Here is a 22,591-nt window from a genome sequence, read left to right as displayed (position 1 = left end):
AAATCGAAAACAAGGCCTACTATCTATCGATCACACGGAGGAAGCCAGAAAGAGTTGTGTCTATTCAATTCCCATTCTCATTCTCATGCTCTTCATACTAAGTAGGAGCTGGCTGAACTGCCTGACAATTTCCGCTGGGAGAGATATATACACTACAACTGGTCCTGTCTAAGACGTGGAATTCCACCCTCTCATGCTTCGACTTCGGAAGTATGCAATGCGGCCGCGCGATCGTCATCAAAGGCCGCTTCGGAACTGTTTCGGGGCAGGTCTTCACGGGCAGTCGTGCCGGATAGTCTGGGCTCCTCGTCCTCGTCGTTGCCTTCTGCCTCGAGCTGTGCTTTGGCCGCCTCGCGACGTAGTTGAGCGTCGGACTTGGGGTCTGTGTCTGCGACGACGCCGGCCGGCATGAGCGGTGGGCCGTCTTCGTCGCTGTCTAGTTGCAGGAGGTAGGTCTCCCAGAGCTCGATCAGCTGTTGAATAAGTTAGCACAGGCACTCAAATTACATTTTTCTGTGCGGATTATCCTTACCTCCTTCTGCGCCTCGATCGCACTCTCCAAGAAAGTCTCGACTCCGCTCTTGAAATCCTCGACCTTCTCCTTCTCAAAGCGATCGAGTTCACTCCTCATCAAGCGACCCATGTCCTCAAAAAGCAGTCGGCTAGCGTGCACCCTCCTCTCGGCATCAGCCACATCGGCCTGCATCTGTCCCATTCTGTCTTGCTGAGATCGCCCGGAGCGTAGTAGCTTCTCTTGCTGCTTCTTGATCTCTTGCAGCTTCGACTCAGCCGCATGCCACGAGTGATACGCCTTTTGTCGCTGCTCGAAAGCCTTCTTGACGGAGCCGATCAGACGAATGTACTCATCAATGACGATGCCCAGGGTGAGGATATCTTGTAGAGCTTGTCGCTGGTAAAGCTCCTGAATTCGTAGTTGCAAATCGCCCAATGCATCCAAAGGTCCAGATAAGCTAGGTGACAGTTCGACTGCGGCAAGATTGTGAAGAGACGCGCTGAACTCGCCACATGAGTCGGAGAGGTTTTTCCGTTGCGATACGACAGTGTCCGTGCTCTTTTGGAGTGCCTTGAGCTGATTTTCCAATGCGTCCAGGTATATCCGGCGATCATGGAACCAGTCGTCGTGCTCAATGAACTTGCCACTGCTTCCACCACCAATGCCCATATTGCTCAAGAAGCCCTTCGACTCGTTGCCACCAAGCAGAGGATCCTTGCCATTGGAATGCTTTATTGCCACGTTGAATGATTCGCTCTCCAAGAACGTCTTGAGATCTCCATCCACCTGCAGAACTGGATGAGCAGCGATCTTGTTGATCATGCGCTCGAGAGCCATCCGCCGAGACTCGATGAAGTTCGCATCGAACCGGCCAACAGCCTGCTTCTCGGGTGGAGGAGGCACCACAACTCCAGGGTTGTTGTCGTGTAGCCTCTCATACAGCCAGAGGAAGTCTCGGTATCGTCTCGTCACAGTGAAAGTCGGGTTCATGTATGCCTTGGACGTGGTCTTGGTGATGACACTGTAAACGGTATGACTGCTAGTCGCGCTTCCAACAGTATGCGGATCTCCCACGACGATGCTGAAAGTCGGCTTGGCGGCCTGCTCCACGGGCTGAGAGGGCTGGGCTTGTCTGGCTCGTCCATCGAAAGCTGCGGGCTGGACTGGAGGCGGTATGCGCGGCCCACCGTTTATTGATCCTTCATCGTCGTCGAAGTCGGTACTTCGCGCAGATGAGACGGCTGACGCGGCAGTGGATGGTCTTGAGTTGGCAGATTGTCTTGTTCTTGAAGCTAGCTCTTTCACCGGTGGCGTAGGCGCTATAGGCTCCTCTTGCGGCTCTGCGCCCAGAGGTCCGAGGGGACCCAGCGAGTCATTGTCGAGGCTTTCGAGGGTGGTGGACTGGGCGAGGTTGCCGTATCGGCCGGGGGTGCGGGACTTGGAGGGAGCGGGTTTGGCGCCAGCCAGGTTGGGGGTGGACTGGGAGAGCTTGGAGGGTGTCGTCGACTCTTGCGATTGTTCTATGTCTCGTTAGATATAGGTATGGTGGTGTATGTTGTGTGTTCCCTACCAGCTGCTTCTTCTGCCTGCTTGGGCAGGTTGTGGTTGGAGTGCGAGCGCGAGGGGACGTCTGGAGTCAATTATCAGCAGCGCACACCGTGTCTGCCTCACAACGCTTCGTGGCATACCGTCCCAGGGAGAGCTGCCTTCGTCCATGTGTGTCCACGGGTTGGGGGGAGCTGTGACATGCGAAGCCATTGCGCCTAAGGTTTGCTGGACGTCTGCTGCTGGGAGGATTCCACCATTCGGCCGCTGCCGGCGCACCTGAACGTCACTCCACTTTGTGCCACCACTCCACTCTGTGCGACTGCTCCTGTGCAAGACTCTGGCGTTTGGCAGTGCGAGGTGTGTGTGGTGGAGAGATGCAGCAAGTGAGCACGAGATGACTTTCTTGTTCGCCTGTCAAGCCAGCGCATGCGACACTGCGTGGTCAAGCCTTCCCGGTTCATCTCACAGCAACCCCCAGCCTCGCTCACCTCACCTTAAATCCTCGTCTACAGCGAATCGAGCCTTGCGAACGAACGTCCTCTAAAGTTCGGGTAAAGTCTACTTGTTAGCATGTCTCGACAGAATGATTGAATCTATTCCGCCCAATGACAGGACAAGGTTCCCCTATTCAGACACCGACAGCTGTGCACTGCCTGGCGTTGACTCACGAGCTGTGAGGCAGCGCAATGGGTAAGCCTGAGGAAAGCATCCATATCTTGTCTTGAATCTCTTTTGTCACGAAATATACCCAACTCACTCTCTAGCTCGTGAAGCAATTCTCTACCTTGCACGGATACTGGATCTCGACCACCACATCGACAGCCCATACCCAATCTTAGTCAATATGGGCAGACGCAAGGCTCGCTGGCGATCAAGCACGACAGCGCCATCTACATCAGACGCCAAGATGGAGGACTCACCGATTCTGTGGCAGACATCTGTCATGTCCAAGACCGATAATATCCCCACCAAGAAAAGCGTCGCCCGAGCACGAGCAAAGCACAAGGACGACAATTCACCCAAGCCAGAACCCCCATCTCTGGCCGACCGCTTCCACGCCCTCCCATCGGAACTACGAGCCCACATCTTCTCCCTCCTGCTAGTCCAACCCGTCAAATGGGACATCTCCCACCAGCCAACCTGCATCCTCAGACGCTGTGACATCGACCAAACCCCCCGCCGACCCTGGGTTCACCCATCCGACTCAGCAACCTGCGTCTACTGCGACGACCCCTCCCCCTCGCGCTGGCGCCGCGACGTCCGCCTCGGCCTCAACATCTGGACGAACCCCTGGCGCAGCCACTGGGCCCCACCACAACGCAACCCCTACCTCTGCAGCCAATGCTACGACCTCTTCCACAACCCGCAACCCGTCCCCCGAGCAGAATCCCTCCCCTGCCTCTGCGCCCGCCGCGCCAACCTCTCCACCCTCCTCGTCTGCCGGCAATGGTACACCGAAGCCGCCACAGTCTTCTATTCGCAGAACACCTTCGCCTTCGAACACCCCGCCCTCTTCACCGCCTTCCTCACCAACCTCCCTCCCCATTGGCAGTCCAAAATCTCCAAACTCAGCCTCATGGCCTTCAGCACGCACTCCCCCGGCGCCATCGACGTCGACTCCGCCTACGCGGACCCTACCATCCACATCACCCCAAAACGCTGGCTAGACGTCTGGCCCCTCCTCCGCAAAAGCCTCCCCGCGCTCTCCACCCTCGAACTCGACTCCAGCCTCCTCAGACACCCCAAAACCGTCAGAGCCCTCCTCCGACTCAACCTCCGCAACATCCGCCAAGTCAGCTTCGTCGAACGGCCCCGACGAACCCGTCTCCTGCATTCCCTCTGGAAAGACGGCACGGAGAAAATCTGGCCCGCGATGGCGTGCAGGACGTTGATTGTCGGTGGGTTTGCAGAGGATGTGGCCACGTCGATTAAGCGCGGGAAGGTGAGGGTTTTGAGGGGCGCGAAGGGGAAGAGGGTTATGGCGAGGGCGGTGGAGATTTGCAATACGCCTGGACGGGGGATTTTTGAGAGTGTTGTTTGAGGAGTTGGAGTTTAGTAGGACTGAGAGGAGGCAGGTTTGCATCTTGGGGGAGGAGGATGATGGGTTTGAGGAGGGGCATTTGGGATTGCTGGGGTTGTATGTTGGGTGAAAAGAGTCACAATCTCTTTGCGGACTGCATGAAATCTCGATGACCATGTACAGAAAAACTCAGGTATAGGAAAGAATAGTCCCTTCTTCTCACTAGGTCTCCAACCCATCCTCACCCCAGCGCCTTCTTCGCCTCGCCCTCAACCATCCTCCGCCTCCTGACCAACCTCTCCAAAGCCGCCGCCTCCTGCACAGCACTCATCCTCTCCATCCGCATCACATGACGTATCGCCTGCGAATTCGCCTTCACCTCGCTCGGCGAGCCCCAAAACCCCTCCCTCTCCGCAGGAGACCTCACCGCAACCTGGGTCTCTTCCCGCGGACTCGGCTGCGCAGAATTTGCAGCTGAAGCAGTGAGCGAGGGAGCCGTTGAAGCTGTGAAGATACATGGAGAGGTTTTAGGAAGGAGAGGCGTCCCCAGGGGTCGCGGACTAATCCTCGAAATCGATACATCAAGCAAATCCCGCGACCGAAGCACATGCGAAGGAAGCGTCGGCTCGCCCGCCGAAACGGTAATAGGAATCCCAGGAGAGCCTAGGTTCTGCGTCGGACTCGAGGAAGGCCGGCTCGCGTAGAAAGTGCTCGTGGTCAGAGGCGTCGAAGATTGCAGCGAGCGGCGGTGGGTTCTGAGGAAACTTAGGTCGTGGTCGTGTGGCGTGGTGGCGAGGGCGTGGTCTTGGAGGACGCGGTAGTCGTCGTCGAGGGTTTGGCGGTTGACGATTCGCGCGCTCGCGGAGGTTAGGGGCATTTTTTGTGCTTCTTCTATGGATTTGGGCGAGTCGAAGGGCGTGAATGATTGCTGGAATTCGGTGGCGAAGTCGTTGGCTGAGGTCTGGTCGAGCCAAGCGTGCCCGCCGGCTACACGCTCCCATGTTGGCTTGCGTATTAGGCCAGGTTGGAGATCGTTGGAGGCTTCACTGATGAGCTGGAGCAGTTCGGGCACGGAAGACTCTCGAGAGGAACGACCTCCGCCGGCGTCCGAGTTCCTATCAACTACCGCAGTGCGCCCTACAGGTTCATCGTCGTCTGAGGACTGTCTGTTGCCAAAATTGCCAGAGGAGAGAGTGCTTGCGATCTGTGCCAGCTCACGGGCAATCTTCGCGATGATCTCAGGGGTACGATTCCGATCACGGGGGTTCGTGATCACCTTCTCAACCGTGCCTCCACGCTCAAGAATGACCGCATCCAGCTCTTCTCCCAGATCACGAGAGACGATAAGGAGCCCGGGGTCTGCGTCGTACTCGACTTTCTGGGAGTGGCTGTTGAAGCGGACAGATCTCGAACGCTTGGGATTGGGCGCTACGGCACGTTTAGGGTCGTCCAGATCCAGAATAGCAGACCTGGCTGAGTGCATGGACGCCGGCGAGACAGTCAGTGAACGGACCTCACTTTCAGAATCTGGCGGCTCGACAGTGGTCGATTTCCAAGACTCCTGCCGGATGGCACGATCGCTGACACTCAGCGCTGCAGGCACAGCAGGAAACGCCTCTCCCGGCACAGCAAGCAGCTGCGGGTTTGGCGTAGCAGCCACGCCCTTCGGGTCAGGGAAAGCAGTATTACTCCAATCGCTCACAGCCTTCTCTATCTCCCGTCTCTTGATCCCCAGCTCCGCCACACAATCCGGACAAGCATCTTCGTCGTCTTTATTGGCTTCTGTCGTCAAACACGTCAGCTCGGTGCATCTAGTCGTCGAGTCGGCGAAAGCCCAGGGACTCGTTGCCTCCATCTGCTTCAAGGTGTTCACACCAATAGGGATGTACGCACCGCTTCTACTCCGTTCGAACATGTCCTTCGTTGCGTTGTGTCGGCGTGGCTTTTGCTTTCCGAGTCCGGATTTACGACCGTGACGAACGCAAGCACTGCGAGTGCCATGGAAGTGGGAAAATGGATTGACGTGGGTCTTCGGGTGGTGATGTCCAGCCTTTGCATGCTTAGGATGCGGTGACAGTAGGTCCCCTCTATAAGCCGTCCCTTCGTTCGCAGGTCCTTGTGTTGCTGCTACTCGAGAGCATGTCTGGCCTGACGCAGATTGCGCGGGCATGGGAGATAGAGAAGGAGTCAGAGACGTAGGTGGAACGCTCGAGCTGGGCATGGACGCCTCAGAGGGTGCTCTCACGATTGGAATGGTCCTTTGAGGAAGTGGGCTCTGAATATCCGTGTCTTGTCCAGGGTCGCTTCGATACAGCGGAGTCTCAGGTCGCAAAGGAGATCCGTTGCTTCTCCTGCGGTGGAACTTTCTCACGTGCAATGGGAACACCAATGGTACACCGTTTCGAATTCCACTGCCAGACTCGTTGTTTATTGTAGACTCCTCGTCTGGATTCGGTCCATCGGTCTGACGAACGATGTGTTGACTTTTGGTGCTTCTCAGAGGCAGACCAGGCTTGATCAGCACAGTATCTTTATCTTCAATAGCCTTGATCCTCTCTTTGACGTTTATGTTCGATTTCCTTTTCGTCCCTTCTTTCGATCGTCCCCCCATCGAAGGCTCATTTGTGTCGTGACCACCATCATAGTTCGCACCCATCTCCCAATTCGTGACCTGTCTTTCAAGTCTGCGGTATACGAGTATCGTTCTTGCGGCTCGCTTCTTGGCAATTGGTCGCTGTTGCGTCGTGACGTTCCATCGTGTACGCTCGTTGGGAACGATGCCCGTGTCTTCAGCGATGGCTGTCTCCGTGGCGGCGCAAAGTCGCAAGCATCCGTCGCCCTCGTCGCCCTGTCGCTCGTGGCAGTAGGCGTGAGGTGATTTCCCGCGACCGCAACCTGGACGCTCGGCTCTGGCGTCGTCTCTGCTGAAGCAAGCGCAACCTTTGACGGCGGAGAGAAAAGGGTCCTGACTGACGCTGAGGCCGCCGAGTTCTTGCCGCGGAAAGGATGTCTGGCTGTCGCTCCCGATGACGAGCTTTCGCTGCTTTGTGCGCTTGTGTCCTGACTTGTGGTTCGGCGTAGTTTTGTGGTCGACTTGTTGGTGACGAGGGACGCTCGCGAGAGTCGGCGGCGCTGGGAGAGAAATGAGCATTTATATTGAAGTCTCAATCGTGGACACTCACAAGCTTCTGATTCCAGGGAGTACCCATAGGTATTGTCGTGCGGCGGGAAGGGTGGGTGTGAAAGTGCGGCAGTGGAGTGATGGTCGCTCCCAGCTGCGTCCCAGCAATGTGGCCAGAGCAGCATGAGACATATAGGAGCCAGGCGAAACCTTGAAGTAGTTACATACGATAAATGAGTGAAAACAATGAGAGCGTTGGCGCTGCTGCTTTAGATCCGATGAGCGTAGATGCGTCTAAAAAGCAGCGCGAGATGAAGGGGCCCGGTGAGAAATTTGGGTGACTTGGGTGACGTGGATCCGTCGAAGTCGAAGTTGAAAGAACGGCAAGAAGCTGATTGCGGAGACGAAGGAAAGTAGGAATCATGGCATGAGCATGGCGCTTGATCTGAGACTCGTCGCTTCGCTTTCTATTGCATCGCTCTTTCCTCTTTTGTCTTGCTCAAAAGGACGCAAATGATATGCAATATGTACATGGAACTGGCACCTTACTTCAGGTTGGCCTGAAGGCTCTCCAGGACCTGTATTCGTCAGCTGAAGTCGTACTTGAAATCACAATGCATATCACAAACTCACCTCGAGCTCAATCTTTGCCTCTGCCACATCCTGCTCGCTGCCACCACCGCTGGCAATCTTCTGTGCCTCGGCAATCTGGTTCCTTACAGCATCTGCGCTGAAGTCCTCAAGTGGGTAACCCTCGACCGCGTTGATGCTGAGGACGGAGTTTGGCTGCACGGTTGCGAAACCGCCGGACACTGTTACACATCGCCCACATTAGCCATGTCCCCTCCTCATCCAGTTTTGAGATCTCCATCTTCCAGGCTCTCGACCCGTATGAGCTGCATGATTGTGTCTGACGTACAGAAAAACTGCTTGCTTCCACCGCTCTCCTCAATGACCTCGACGAGGCCTGGCTTCAGCTGCTCAATAGAGGGAACGTGGCTGGCCAAAACACCCATCTCTCCTGACTCGGCTGGGATGTTCACCTGCACACTACACATGCCCTGTCAGCTTTGTATGTTCGGATATTCTCGTTGAAGGCCATTCTTTGTCTTCGCTCGGTTCGAGATTCGGTAAAGGGCGCACGTACACATCCTTGCTCTTGTAGATGGCCTGGCAGTCCATAAGTTAGCATTGTCCATTGACCAATTTCTTCACATCACCCCATTATCCATCCTGGCCTTCCACCCCTCCACTTGATCGGTTGCGACGTACCTGATGGGGCAGAGCGAGAGTCAACTGAATCTTGTCGGGCGCGACGTCGGCGTAGCCACGTCGGAACAGCGGCTGCTGAACGGCCTTGAGGGCACTTGGGCGGGCCTTGAGAGCGCTCCGGGCGACACGGAGCGAGTTCATGGTGGTGGATACGGCGGAGGGAGTGGTTCAATGGCTGTCGTCGACAAACACTGAGGTTGCTTCGGCAGAGCAAGGAGCTTGCTCGGCGGTACCCGATGTGGTCTGTGCATTCACGTGATACATGGAAACTCAACGTCACCTCTGTTCTTCGAGCAGACATCAACCACATCCAACCTTTTCCTTGCGCTGAGAATCTCCAGCACATAACAGGGAATATCAAATAGCTGATGGAGCCAACAGCCATCTCGTGGCGACTCTGATATGTATCGCTTGTCAAGGTGTCACAGCCCAGCCCGCTGGGTACGCTCACTCTGGGCGCTTGCGCTGTAACGAGTATCGCAGTGAGTACGTACGTGTTCTGCTTGCGCTGACCGTCTCATTCTCTACCTCAACTGCCTCAACTGCACGACTGTAGCCGGTCCAACGAGATCAGCTGTGAAGAGTCCCTTCGCCTGAACTGAATTCATTTGCCAGTCGTGAGATGCGCCTCATCAATACTACCACTCTGGAATTGCACACGTTCTACAACCGCACCATCCCACGCTATGCAACTCTGTCACATTGCTGGGCTGAAGACGAGGTCTCGCTCGAAGACTTCAACGCCGGCGCCCGCGACAAAGCCGGGTTCAAGAAGATCTTCAACGTCTGCAGGCTGGCCAAAGAAGAATACGATCTGGATTGGCCTGGGTTGACACATGCTGTATCGACAAAAGCAGTAGCGCGGAGCTGTCGGAATCAATCAACTCAATGTACGTATGGTACCAGAAATCTGTGGCCTCCTATGTCTTCTTAGAAGATGTGGATATCGAGGGCGCTGGCTGGATGCAAGACTTCGCCGACGCTCGCTGGTTCACACGAGGCTGGACTCTCCAGGAGCCACTTGCGCCGTTATCGGTCCGATTCTTTGACAAGAATCTGCAGTTCATAGACACCAGAGAGGGTCTTGCTAAAGATATCTCTCGCATCACTCGGATTCCGGAGACTTTGCTATGCGGTATGTGGAGCGAGTATCGAACGACGAGCGTTGCATGTCGTATGAGTTGGGCTTCCCATTGGCAAACGACCCGAGAAGAAGACATGGCTTATTGTCTTCTTGGCCTTTTCGACGTCAACATGCCCCTGCTCTACGGAGAAGGCAAGAAAGCTTTCCGACGCTTGCAGGAACACATCATCAGCTCCTCAACAGACGACTCCGTCTTCGCATGGATATCTAGCGAGGCCAGCGACGAAGTCATCCATGGTGATGGTCTTCTTGCATGCGCTCCCAAAGACTTCGCTCACTCCGGCAACATCGTCTCCCTCGTTTCAACCGCGCGGCCCCCAACGACCGTGACAAACAAAGGCGTTCAAGTCCACTATGCCATAACAGGTCTCGGGGACCTGATATGCCACGCCGTGCGTTGGTTCATCAACAACACCGCCTCTCCGAAGACAATCTACCTGGACCTCAACTGCGCACAGCAGACTAATCGCAAACCATTGCAGTGGAGCACTATCCCACTCGAATCCAGAGCCACACACGACGACGTCTACCACCGCAAAGACAGCACATTTCTGCTTCGAAGGCAAGTCAACCTGTCCGTTGGGCCCCGTGTCTACGCCAAAGTCTACGTAGGCCCACACAACGCACTACAAGGAAAACACGACCTGCGCCTTACTCTTTAGAGAAGTCCTGGGGGCGGTTGGCTTAGCTCACTCCAGGCGTTCATCATCACTCGCTCGCAAATCTACTCGTTTGCCGTCCTGTCATTTGCCGTCGACGTCGAAATCCTCATCTCCTACCAGACACACGCGTTCGCACTAAACACATGGGTCCGCCAATTCCTCTTTGTTCTGTATTTCCTCGGATTGACCGATGTCGTGTTGGAGGCATTTCACGTCAAGAATCGAGCCTGGCACAGGGGACTCGTTTGCTTGGCCGTGATGGTATTCGTGGCGGTTCCGCTACCACTGATGTTGGCAGCTGCCTTCACGTTGGTGTTCAACGTGGTCGACGTGCTTGTGCCTTATACAGAGTTTCGACCGGATAGCGGAGGATAATGATATTGAGAGAAGAGGGAGAGTGGATTAGTTAAAAGGGGCTCACTCCTGAACTCCTTCGCGATACCCCAAATTTGATTTACTCTTCATCATTCACACGATAGGTCGACACACTTTGAAAAGATCGAACGCTGCGTATCTCATTTTCCACATCTCTACAATGCTCGCTTTCAGTCAGAGAACACCTCTCCCTCTAAAAGCGAGAGTCTGTCTCTCCATCCCATCATGCCGTCGACCCCATCGCTAATGCATCAAAACATCAAAATCACACAATGCCACCCATCCCACTCACTACTCACTCAAACTCCACACGATTCCCCCCACCTCCAGCAGCCTGCTCCCTCCTCATCCTCTCCGCCCGCCTCCGCCTTCGATTACTCTCGAAAACACTCACATCCGTCCCAGTTCCCATATCCGTCCCCGTGCCGGCGACATTGGGAGGGCTGCCCACCGCACCGCTACCAGCTGGGCCAGCAGCCGGTAAGAGACCCGCCGGGGGAACAGGGGAATCTGAGGCTTGAGGGACACGGCCTGGCGCAGGTACAGGAGGAAGATTGAGTTCCGAAGGCGGGCGATGGCTGCCTCCAGCCGAGCTCGACATGGCAGGCGGTGGAGGAACATTCGTGATGGGCTGGTCGCTTGAGCGTCTTATCGCGCCGTTGCGTCTGTATCGTGAGGAACCAGGTTCTTCGCCTCCAGAGCTCAGACTCGATCCTCTTCTCGTTCGGCGCTCCCGTCTTCTCGCTGCGCGCTCGGCGGCGGCTTCCTGTTCGTTCAGTCGTCGCAGTGTGACTGCCCCACCGTCTGGGTGGACGTTCATCTTGAGGCTGACTGGGGGGCTACTTATGCCACCGTTGTCGTTTCGGGATCCTGATGCGGCTGCGCTGCTGCCTCGACGGTCTTGTCTTGTTCGAGAGCCTCTTCGCCGAGAGGGGGATTGCGATTGCGTTCGCTGACCTGCTGCAAGACCTGCTGCTGCCACGGCGGCTTCTTCTGCTGCTGTTGAAGTACCATCTCGATACATGCCGCCTGTGCCTTGTTGTTGAGTCTGCGTCTGCTCAGATACAAGCCTGGATGGGTCTGGGTACACAGCTCCCTGAGGCATAGCTAGTGACCCCGGCACTGGTGCCTGATAGTCGGCGGGTCTGCTAGCATTCGGAGGCGGTCCTGGCGGCGGAGGTGGGATAGGGAAGTTGATATTGGTCGTCTGCTGCTGATGCTGCCCATGAGGCGGTGGTTGCGGCACATGCTGTTGACTGATGCTCGGTCCCACTGTACTCGGCGGTGCACCGCTCGCAGACGGTATCGTCCCTGCTGCAGCAGGAAGAGGAGGCTGCAAAGTGTCTGGACGGAAGTTTGTCCTCGAAAGCTCTGGATGACTACCCACCGTTGGGTCTTGAGGACCTGTCATGATCGTCCCTGACAGGCTCTCCCTCCTTCCGCTGGCATCTTGCGGCCTCGGATATCGATTCGAGTTTCGACGGTTGAATTGCTCCTCACTATCAAGCTCCTGCCGCCGTATTTGATCGTTCCTATCCTGCTCCCTGCGGTCTCTTCGCCTCCTGTTCCACTCACGGAATCCAGCGACCGCGCCCATGGCAGCTATACTCTCTCGCAACGTTTGGCCACCATCAGCAGGACGCCTTGGGGGAGGATTGACATAGCTCTCGTCGTCATCGTACGACATGGAATCCATGCTTGATCTCCTGGGTGGTATGCCAGTTGGCCGCCGTCCAATTCCTGGTCGCGTTGGTGTCATGGTAGACGTATCTTCCACCCGTACTCGTCTGCCTGGCCTCTGATCACCCGGAGAGAAAGGGGCCTGGCCAGCTTCCACGCGAGATACGTCCGTCTGGCTGACCATGCTCTGATCGCCTGGCCTGTAGCTGACTTGAGAATCCACATATCCATCATTCCTTCGCTTCCTCCCACCGAACATGCTTTTAACTCCCTCGAAAGCTGCAATCCCAGCGCCAGCGCCCAAGATCCGATCTCGCCAAGTATTCGGTCCCCGCTCTGGTCGACGACCGTACTTCTCCTCAGCCATCTCGTCATCTTCCCAGCTTTGTGGAGACATCATCGTCCCATCGTTTCGACGAGCACGATTGCTGCCTCTGCTCGGCGGCCTGGCTCCAGCATATGTTGCTGGTGGAGGCACACTTCCTGGAGGTGGGCCATATCCGGCACTGGGAGTTGGTCCATACCCAGCGACTGGGGTTGGGCCATATGGATCTGGGATCCGAGGACCTGGACCTGGACGCGGCGGTCCCATTGAAGAGCCTGGGCGGCCTGGTGTATGCGGCGGTCGACCCGTCATCTCGCTGTCCTCGTAGTAGGTATTGTCCTTTTCTACTCGCCTGTCATCACGCTTCCTTCTGTACCACTCATACGCTCCAATTAGACCCGCGCCCGCTAGGATATTCCGTCCCCAATGCGATCTGTCTCGGCTCCTATCTCTTCGTCTACCATCTCCAGTAAGCTGTGTTTGGTCACCGGTAATGTAGCTACCAGTGTAGTCGGAGTAGTAGTCGGATTGAGCAGGTCTCGGAGGAGGCCCCACTGCACCAACCAGACGAGCCTTGTTCCTGTACTCGAGCGCAAGGTATGCGAAGAGTAATAGTGCTCCCCACAGAGCGTACAGGATAAAAAGCACCTTCGGCGAGCCGTAAAGCGTCAACCCCAGCGCAACTTGTACAAACGCAAGAAGCGCAACAGCTCTTCCAAACAATCTGTGCAAATGCACCTTGACAGGTATCGTCGGATGTGGTCTCGTTCTCTTCCTCTCCCTCCTCGTCATCCACCAGCCATATAAGAACTGCACCAGAATGCAGACATAAATCGCAACTCCAATGCCATGATGTGGATTCGTCAAACTCCTCTCCGGTCCTACTGCGAACCAACCCAGCACCAGCACGACTGTCGCCAGGAATACTGTGATGATCTGCATGTAGACATGCAACTTGAAAGCCACCCTCCCCTCGGTATGCAAGAACCTCGCAATGAATATCGCACCCGGTACGATTCCCAGAAACGTGATCGCCGCAATGACTCCATGTCCCGTCACTAATACATGATACTCTGGCAGATCTCGAAAGCGATTCCCCATGCCATTGTATTGCATCGTCGCAAAGTTGAGGCCTTGCAGGTTCGGGAGGAGGAAAGTATTGCGATCCGAGTCCCAGGTGCCATCGCCGACGTACATAGAACTGCTATCGTACGTCGAGCTGCCCGGCGGCGAGAGGTTGTCGCCGGTCGACATGTTGATCGAAGCCGATCTGTGTACGGATTGCTCTTGATGTGTGTGTTGCGCTCAAGGCGCTCTCTGTTCGGTCGAGGTCGTCGTCATAAGGTCATGGCGGTCGTAACAGTCGTCAAGAGGTAGTCGCGGTATCGTCCAGCAGTGGGCTGTGAGGGATGGATAGTTTCTCGTCAACCAGCGGTCAATGAATTCGTATGGCGGGGTAAACGTCTGGAGTGGCTCGGAGCGAGTGTGGGTATCGATGCTGAACGACGGATTGTGCCTGGAAATGGTTGACGGCAATAGCGAGGTGTTGTTGGAGCTCTGCGGTGTATGATGCGACGAGACTAATGCGTGGCCGCTCCTGCGTTGTTCACAGAGAGCTTCCTCCTCCACTCTCAGCTGGCGGCGAGCTGCAAGATGCCCGTCCGGATGTTGACACCCGCATCGCCCGAGCAACCACCAGCCAACCCTCTCGCCTGCAGCCGGGAACCTTGTCCAACTTCTGCACCACTTCGTCTTGTCTTCGACGGCACGATACTGTCAATGAAATTCTCCGTCGTATTGGAAATGATCCAGATCCTACTCACAGTTCAGCTACCTTCAAGACGTGAGGTCGCCGCCCGCATTCCAGCTTGATCGAAGAATGTGAGGAGAAGGTTATCGACTCACGACGCTAGCCTCTTCCGTCCCTCTACGGGGTCCCAATAACGCGTCCAATAATCGCGTCTCCCCTCCACATCCACACCACCACATCACATCCTCCCACCACAACAATCACCACCAAAACCCACCAACCCACAACAATGGCAGAAGCAACCTCCCGCTCCCCCTCGCCCCCCCTCCCACCCCCAACGCCCTCCACCCCAGGCCCCCGCGCCACAGCCCTCCAAAAACTCTACTCGGACGCCATAACCCACATCCTCAAAACCTGCTCCTACACCAACTTCGCCTCCTGCTACCCGACGCCCTCCACCAACGTCCCCGCCTCGATGCGGCAGCTCCACGACCAATTCACGCAGAAACTCGCCGAGTACATGCGGCGCGAATTCGAAAATATCCTGGTGGATAGGAACGTCATCCCGTCCTTGAACGAGCTGGATCGACTCATTGAGGACGCGAAGAGACGGAAAGCCCGCGCGGCCGTCGAGCAAGATGAGAAGGACCCCGTGCCGCCGCATACCCTTCCCGCGCAGACCTTGTACATCTCGCATCTCGCGCCGAGTCTGAAGGGGTATGATCAGGAGATCCGATCGCGGCAGGAGGCGCTGGCGGGGGAAAACCAGGAACTGATCGCGAGGGTGCTGCAGCAGAGGAAGGACCTTCAGAGATTGATGGAGGGGTTGGAGGGGGTTGTGGAGGATTTGAATGGCAGTGTGAAGGCGCTGGTGCCGGAGGAGATGGAGGGGTTGAAGGAGGAGAATCGCGAGGTTGATGAGGTGATGAGGGATTGATTTTGGGGTTATGAGTGGTTTGGACGCGAGCATGAGGGCGTTTGGGAGCGGATGGGTCTGATTTTGAGATACCACGACTGGGAAAGTCTTTTTATTGGGGGGAAAAGGGATTTGCGATTTGCAAAAAGCGATGGGAATTACGCTCTCGTCATTATCGAAACAACGCTCATGCGACATATGCCAACACCTCTGGTGTTTGGTCAAAACACGACTGCTCGCGAATCATTCTTCTAACCCGACCACAACGAAAAGCCAGACCCAACGACAGACAGTCGCGTGCGCGGTAGTGTCCATGCGACACAAAATCCAGGGGGTATAATGTGCGTGCTTCCTTGCACAAAGAGTAAATCCTCAAGGTAATAAACGCCAGTGATCTCGCTCTCATCCATCCCACAGCCCCTTTGACCCTGAAGCCGGTAATGTTGGTACATTCTCATCTCCCAGTCGATGTTGATTTCATTACTCGTTCTTCTTGTCTTCTGGCCCAGTTGCTTTGCCGTTGGCGGCATGCCCGACCATGTCGCTATGGGACGCGAGACCGCCGTCTATAGTGCGATTGAGCTCCAGTCCGGGAGTCGGTGCAGGTGTTTCGTCAAAGTCCACGGACTGCACCGACTCGGTGGCTGAGTCCAACGGTGGAATGGTGTCTGTCGATTTGCCACGTTGGTGAAGGCTGCCGTCGATGTTCGGGGTCATCGCGTCTGCGGCCGGCCCCAGATCCAAGGCAGTCGTTGCCGCGGCTGAAGTGCTATCCAATCCAGTGGGTCCAGCTGGAGAAGCAAACGGGCTCGTCACTGCAACGCCATCTTGTCCTGTAATATCTGGACTCTTGGACATGCGAGCGACTTCCTTGCGAAGCTGGTCCATCTCCTTCTCCATTCTGCGTCCAAAGACATCGATGTAGTAGGTCGCGCCGTTCCAACTTGCGAGTGAGAATACAATCATCATGAACGAGGCTGACGCCCATCGATACCAGAACCAGATGGGACATGGTAGCATCGTCAGAAGGGCGTAGAGGTACTGGATACACATGAACACCGTCTCCTGATATTGATCCGGGAACCCCAGGACGAACTTGCCCAAGAAGTTCCCACGATAGCTTCGGCGCAGCCAAGTGAATGATGTTGGTCGTCCGGCTGCGATCTTGGCTCGTTTGCGCACAGTGATCATGAAGTGGTACGATAGTTGCCAGATAGCGTAGGGAAGAGTAGCCCAGATGATCATTTCAACCAGGCTGTAATGCTCGGGTGCGTCCGGGGCTGAGTACTTGATGGTGTGAATTGCTGGGAACTTTTCCAGTTGCATTGACTCAGGAATCAGATGGACAAGGACGTGTAGCGTTGCACAAGGCATGATATGGACGAACAGCCTATAAAGAGTCAGTGATTGTCATGATGTGTAAGGAACAGATATGATGTCTTCGTCTGCTCGCCACAGGCAGTCAAATGGCAACGCAGAGCAGACGAAAACATCACTTGCAAATGGAGAGAACATACGTCGTCGTCTGTAAAATGTCAGTATACGTTATCTCATTCCATGATTGCAGATATGCATACCTTGTCAAGGCTGTGAAAGACCAGGCTGTTCCTCCACATGGCAATTGCAACAGCATTGTTGCCAAACGCCAGACAGTATGTGCTGATGAAAAGGCGTTTCGATTGCGGGAAGAACCAGATGGTCAAAACGAGGAGCATGTTAACAAAGTAGCAGAGATCCGCCAGGAAATAGTGGAAGCCAATCTTGTGGTATTTGTACCACCGGATTGGCATAAAGTAGCTGTTACAATGTTAGTGGCATTCTGCCATCAATTCGTGTGTAATGGACTCACATCAACTGAATGGTGTACCAATAGTGGAAGTACTCCGGGTATGCGCCGATCATGTAGGCAGAAATGAAGATGTTGAGAACGGCAGTCACAAAGGAGACCTTCTCCATCATCGTCACGGTCTTCGCATCGTTCCATCGCCTGTTCAGACGTTCGACCGACAGCCTGACACGCTTGCGATACTTGTCAAGCCTTTCCTCTGGAGCAACATGGACACGTTTCCTCCACTCGTCGACGATGTTGTTCTTGCTTGAGAGCGCACGCGACGCAAGCTTTGCCCTCTGCCGCCTCAGTTTCTCTGCATTGTGATGGATCGCATCTTGCATCTTCTCGAGCCGTTGCGGCAGAGCCAAGTTCTCCAATATATCGAACATGGTCAAGCGATCGACGGGCGGGAAGTTCTCGTTGCCGAACGACTCGAAGGTGCTCCCAACATCAGACGAACTATTAGTCCGCGACAGATATCCAGGCGTACCGGGAGTGCTCAGCCCACTCACTGAGCCGCCAGCAGACAGGTAGTCTTCGGCAGGCTTGAGCGAATCGCTGGGAGTGCGTCCATGACCCTTGTTCGCCCCGTCCGGGGGCGGCTTCAGGTCTTCTTCTTTTGCAGCAGCCATTTGGTCGAGCTCTTGTGTCATATCGTTGGGTTTGTTGGTCTTTCTGGGCGCGTCGATGTCTTCGAGACGGGCAAAGGCCTCGAGCTCTTCCTCGGGGATGAGCTCTAGGTAACTGGAACGATGGCCGGGGAAGTAAGGGCGTCGTAGGTCGGATTTGTAGGTGAGTGGCATCTTATGAAGGCATCTCAGTCAACAGCGGCTCAGAACGGAAGGGCATGTGACCGCCAGTCGGTGCCTGACCTGGGTGGGAGCGACGGGGCTTAATGCGAGAGTGACGGAGAGGCTTACTCGACGTGGAGGGCGGAGGCTGCTGCGCGGCGACTCCAAGTATATTGTTGATGTTCCAGACGCCGTTTCGCGTGCCGTCAATCTGCCACGGCCAGCAAAACACCAGCGCAACACAGTGGGAGCTCGCTCATGCGCGGGCAGCCAGCTCGCTCCTCCGCTGCTGCTGTTATAGGTGGCAGATGTACGGTGCGTGGGCGAAAGAGTCGGTGGAAGACAACCTATCACTGGCGCGCGGAGGGTGAACGTGCCCGGTCGACGTCACCTGCCGTGCCGGAACCTAGATTGTGCTGATTCAGCCACATCGCCCGCCCCAAACGCGTGTGAGCCCTGGACGCGACGAGAGCAGTAATCGCATCGCAAACACACCACTTTCACTCGTTCCACGCTTGCATGTGATACCGCCCTGGTCGCGAGTATACCACACCTGGGCTGAGGGGCGCCTAACCATCAACACCTCCAACAATCCTCCCACTCGCGCGACAACATGGGCAAGCTCCTCGCGCTCGAGCTGTACAACTTCAAGTCCTACAAAGGCCACCATGTGTTGCAGTTCGGCGACAGCTTCTTCACGTCGATCATTGGCCCCAATGGATCTGGCAAGTCCAACTCCATGGACGCCATCTCCTTCGTCCTGGGCATCAAGTCGTCTCACTTGCGATCGCAGCATCTCAAGGATCTTGTGTACCGTGGTCGCGTGCTGAAGCATTCCAAAATCAATGCCGATGGAACTGCAACGGATGAAGTCCCAAACGGACACGTCAATGGCGATGCGGTGAATGGAGCAGATGATGTTGATGAGGAGGTGGAGGTGCCGATTGAGAGTCAGCGGAACGACCCCCAGACAGCTTGGGTCATGGCAGTGTATGAGGACGATGCCGGAGAAGAGCAGAAATGGAAGCGCACCATCACTTCCAACGGCCAGTCAGAGTATCGCATCAACAACAAGCCCGTGACCGCGAAGACGTACAACGAGGCACTTGAACAAGAGAACATCCTGATCAAGGCCCGAAACTTCCTCGTCTTTCAGGGAGATGTGGAAGCAATAGCATCGCAGTCGCCGAAAGATCTGACCCGCTTGATTGAGCAGATCAGTGGCTCACTCGAGTACAAGGCCGACTACGAGCGATCGAAGCTGGAGAAAGAGAGAGCAGAAGACGACCAGAGATATAAGCTGGATCAGCGACGTGGTATCAATGGCGAGATCAAGCAATATCGAGAGCAGAAGGAGGAGCTTGACAAGTACGAGCAAACGCGCGACCAGAAGTATGAGGCAGTGGTCACCCAGATCCTGTGGAAGCTCTTCCACTTCCAACGCACAATCGAAGACAGCACTGCCGAGATACAGCGACACCAGGCCGAGTTGAAGGAATTCAGGCGTAATGTGCAGAAGTTCTCAGACCGGCTGGAAGCGGCAAAGGCAGAGCAGGCCAAGGTTGGCCGTGAGGTGAACAAGTGCGAGCGAGAAATCAAACGCAAGGAGAAGGAGGTCGAACAAAAGGAGAATTCGCTCATTCCCGTTGACGAGAAGCTCTCGATTCATTCGTCCAATCTGGAATCATACCGAAAGAGAGTAGACGACATTGCAAAGGAGCGCGACGACAAGAAGAAAACGTTTGAGAAATTTGAGAAAGACCTCCAAACAGTGCAGACCGCGCAGAAGCGTTGGGAGAAGGAGTGGAATGCCCAGCAGCAGAAGATGGGCAGGAAGCTGAACGACGCTGATCTTCAAGAGTTGGAGCGTCTTCGTAGAGAAGTTTACAAGCGTGCTGGGAATGATCGAAACAAGATCGACACCATCACACGACAGCTCAAGACTGATGAAGAGACCGTAGCCTCTCTGAAATCGTCACTCGAAAACACGGAAGCCCAGGCCTCGACCTTGCAAGAAGATGTTGACGGGCTGAAGCAGCGGCGTGAGGAAGTGCGTCGCACTGTTAAGTCTACCAGCAAGGAGATCGATGCCAAGAAGGTTGCCATCAACGCTTTGATCAGTGACCGAGACCGCACAGAGCAAAAGTCTCGAGAACTGGACGAGAAGCTACACCAGGTGCTCAGTAAGCTCGACGAGGCCATGGGCTTCCAGCGCGAGTCTCACAAGGAAGCTCAACAACGAGAGTTGGTCTCCCAGCTGAAGCGTATCTACCCTGGCGTTCGCGGTTTGCTGGGCAGTCTCTGCAGGCCGAAGCAGAAGAAGTACGAGACTGCTGTGTCGACTGTCTTGGGACGTCATTACGACGCGATCGTGGTCGACACCGAGAAGACCGCTAGAGAATGTATTCAGTTCCTCAAGGACCAGCGTACGGCTTCGGCCACGTTCATTCCCCTGGACACCATCATACACAAGCAGCCCAATGCGAACCTGCGAGGCATGCACCAGGGCATGAGACTAGCCATTGATACCATCGACTTCGACACAAACCTGGAGCGAGCCATGAGTTTTGCATGCGGCAATGCCATCGTCACTGACACTATTGCCATCGCAAAGAACTTGGTGTACAACCGCAACGTCGATGCTAAGGCAGTCACGCTCGACGGCACTGTCATCCACAAGGGCGGTAACATGACCGGCGGTGAGGGTATTGAGAAGAAGCGTCGATTCGAAGACGCAGAAGTTGACAACCTGCGCACCATGGCAGACAAGTTCAAAGGCGAGATTGATGCATTGCCAAAAGGTCACAAGCGCCAGTCCGAGGAAGAGAAATTGCGGTCTGATCTGACAGGCTTGGAGACGAAGCTGAAATATGCTCAAGACGAACTGAAGACACTGGATCGCAACATCGACAGCAAATCGCGAGAGCTGCAACATGTCCAGTCTCAGCTTAAGGATCTGAGACCAAAGTATCAGGAGCAGGCTCGTGGCGTCGAGACCTTGCGTGAGCAGCTCGAAGACCACACTGCAGCACTGGCGGAGATAGAGGACGAGGTATTCGGTGCCTTCTGCCAGCGTGTGGGATACGAAAACATCCGCGAGTACGATCGACAACAAGGCGCTTTGCAAGAAGAGGCCACCAAGGCCGCGGACAATTTCAAGAGACAGATCTCACGACTCAACCAGTCGGTGACGTATGCAAAAGCAGATCTGGCAAGCACCGAGAACAGACTGAAGAGTGTTCAACAATCGAGCAAGCGTGACGAGGACATGGTCGCCGCTCTCGAGGCGGAGAAAGAGCAGATCACTGCAGAGCTCGAAGAACTGAATGAGGAGATCGCAGAGCTGAATGGACAGCTCGAGGAGCTGAAGAAGCAATTCGACGAGCGAGGCCAGACTGTACAAGAAGCCAGACGAGAGCTGGCAAAGCGCAGCAAGGGCGAAGAGAAGACGGTCAAGGAGATCAACGTCCTCGACGCCGAAGTCCAAAGGGCATCCAGTGGACGCTACGGCATCCTACGAAGCTGCAAGGTCGAAAACATCACCCTTCCACTCGAGCGCGGCAGCCGCAAGGTCGACTCCCTCCCCATGGAACACACCGTCCTCGAAGAAGACGAAAACGCCATGGACGTCGACGGCGAAGAAGGCATCTCAGCCGCTAAGCTCAAAGATTACGGCATCTCCGTTTCCTTCGACGACCTGGATGACGATCTCAAAGAAGACCCCAGCGACGAATGCGAAGCCAGCCTCTCGGAAAAAATCAACACCCTCCAAACCTCGCTCGACAAGATGGCCCCCAACATGCGCTCCGCCGAACGCCTCGAAACGACCGAAGCCCGCCTCAATGCCACCGACCAGGAATTCAACCAGTCCAAAACCGCCTACAAGAAAGCCAGCAAAGCCTTCGAAGACATCCGCGCCAAACGCATGGATCTCTTCCAAAAAGCCTTCCAGCACATCTCGGAGCAAATCGGCCCCGTCTACAAAGAACTCACCAAGACGCAGTCCTTCCCCCTCGGCGGCAACGCCTCCCTGGACGTCGAAGACGAAGACGAACCGTACCTCTCCGGCGTGAAATACCACGCCATGCCGCCCCTCAAACGCTTCCGCGACATGGAGCACCTCTCCGGCGGCGAGAAGACCATGGCGGCGTTGGCGCTGCTCTTCGCCGTGCACACGTACGCGCCCTCGCCGTTCTTCGTCCTCGACGAGGTGGACGCCGCGCTGGACCATGCGAACACGACCCAGTTGGCGCAGTATGTCCGGGAGCATGCCGGGCCTGGCATGCAGTTTGTGGTGATTTCGCTCAAGACGGGGCTCTTTCAGAACAGTGAGACGTTGGTGGGGATTATGCGGGATCAGGCGGTGAACAGCTCGAGGGCGTTGACGTTGGATGTAAGTTTTGATTTCTTTCTTAACGTGGTCATTGTGATGATGCTAACGTGTTTGTCACAGCTACGAAAGTATCAGGCTGTCTAATAAGTCACGATACGAGACGACGTGATTGAGCGGACAATTCCGTCCTAATGTCTTACTTTGCTTGCGGCGTTCAAAGTTGCAAAATCGAGCCTTTGCTCATGGCGGTCCAACCAAGCGCGAATTCCCAGCAAGCAAGGCGTTTCTACAACACAAAATGAGGTGGAT

The 22,591-nt window shown here is 55.5% G+C and overlaps 9 protein-coding genes across 9 annotated transcripts; 4 read left to right on the top strand and 5 right to left on the bottom strand.

Annotated features, from left to right (window-relative positions):
• Positions 1-191: 191 nt before the first annotated feature.
• On the bottom strand, positions 192-2,272 carry M409DRAFT_49852 (uncharacterized protein; the record flags this gene model as incomplete). The annotated part of the gene is made up of 3 exons (XM_033811365.1): positions 192-473; positions 533-2,034; positions 2,203-2,272. The coding sequence occupies 3 exons, from the start codon at positions 2,270-2,272 to the stop codon at positions 192-194; spliced, it is 1,854 nt and encodes a 617-aa protein (XP_033672993.1).
• Positions 2,273-2,748: 476 nt separating this feature from the next.
• M409DRAFT_49851 (uncharacterized protein) lies at positions 2,749-3,954 on the top strand (the record flags this gene model as incomplete). Its single annotated transcript, XM_033811364.1, has 3 exons — positions 2,749-2,752; positions 2,827-3,812; positions 3,856-3,954. 3 exons carry the CDS (start codon positions 2,749-2,751, stop codon positions 3,952-3,954), a joined length of 1,089 nt encoding a protein of 362 aa, XP_033672992.1.
• A 369-nt stretch (positions 3,955-4,323) lies between these two features.
• On the bottom strand, positions 4,324-7,388 carry M409DRAFT_17344 (uncharacterized protein; the record flags this gene model as incomplete). The annotated part of the gene is made up of 2 exons (XM_033804022.1): positions 4,324-7,214; positions 7,265-7,388. 2 exons carry the CDS (start codon positions 7,386-7,388, stop codon positions 4,324-4,326), a joined length of 3,015 nt encoding a protein of 1,004 aa, XP_033672991.1.
• Positions 7,389-7,748: 360 nt separating this feature from the next.
• On the bottom strand, positions 7,749-8,616 carry M409DRAFT_17343 (uncharacterized protein; the record flags this gene model as incomplete). The annotated part of the gene is made up of 5 exons (XM_033804021.1): positions 7,749-7,781; positions 7,837-8,015; positions 8,123-8,253; positions 8,351-8,373; positions 8,476-8,616. 5 exons carry the CDS (start codon positions 8,614-8,616, stop codon positions 7,749-7,751), a joined length of 507 nt encoding a protein of 168 aa, XP_033672990.1.
• Positions 8,617-9,097: 481 nt separating this feature from the next.
• On the top strand, positions 9,098-10,281 carry M409DRAFT_62911 (uncharacterized protein; the record flags this gene model as incomplete). The annotated part of the gene is made up of 3 exons (XM_033815359.1): positions 9,098-9,240; positions 9,282-9,985; positions 10,253-10,281. The coding sequence occupies 3 exons, from the start codon at positions 9,098-9,100 to the stop codon at positions 10,279-10,281; spliced, it is 876 nt and encodes a 291-aa protein (XP_033672989.1).
• A 670-nt stretch (positions 10,282-10,951) lies between these two features.
• M409DRAFT_49848 (uncharacterized protein) lies at positions 10,952-13,915 on the bottom strand (the record flags this gene model as incomplete). The annotated part of the gene is made up of 1 exon (XM_033811363.1): positions 10,952-13,915. The coding sequence occupies one exon, from the start codon at positions 13,913-13,915 to the stop codon at positions 10,952-10,954; it is 2,964 nt and encodes a 987-aa protein (XP_033672988.1).
• Positions 13,916-14,700: 785 nt separating this feature from the next.
• Positions 14,701-15,348, top strand: M409DRAFT_17340 (uncharacterized protein; the record flags this gene model as incomplete). Its single annotated transcript, XM_033804020.1, has 1 exon — positions 14,701-15,348. The coding sequence occupies one exon, from the start codon at positions 14,701-14,703 to the stop codon at positions 15,346-15,348; it is 648 nt and encodes a 215-aa protein (XP_033672987.1).
• Positions 15,349-15,807: 459 nt separating this feature from the next.
• Positions 15,808-17,961, bottom strand: M409DRAFT_49846 (uncharacterized protein; the record flags this gene model as incomplete). The annotated part of the gene is made up of 4 exons (XM_033811362.1): positions 15,808-16,717; positions 16,845-16,852; positions 16,905-17,124; positions 17,177-17,961. The coding sequence occupies 4 exons, from the start codon at positions 17,959-17,961 to the stop codon at positions 15,808-15,810; spliced, it is 1,923 nt and encodes a 640-aa protein (XP_033672986.1).
• A 601-nt stretch (positions 17,962-18,562) lies between these two features.
• On the top strand, positions 18,563-22,426 carry M409DRAFT_35558 (uncharacterized protein; the record flags this gene model as incomplete). The annotated part of the gene is made up of 1 exon (XM_033810414.1): positions 18,563-22,426. One exon carries the CDS (start codon positions 18,563-18,565, stop codon positions 22,424-22,426), a length of 3,864 nt encoding a protein of 1,287 aa, XP_033672985.1.
• Between the last annotated feature and the right edge of the window lie 165 nt (positions 22,427-22,591).

The sequence above is a fragment of the Zasmidium cellare genome (genome assembly GCF_010093935.1).
Source record: "Zasmidium cellare ATCC 36951 unplaced genomic scaffold M409scaffold_3, whole genome shotgun sequence".
In the NCBI taxonomy this organism is placed as follows: Eukaryota; Fungi; Ascomycota; class Dothideomycetes; order Mycosphaerellales; family Mycosphaerellaceae; genus Zasmidium; species Zasmidium cellare.
This window is presented reverse-complemented; position numbering and strand designations above follow the sequence as displayed.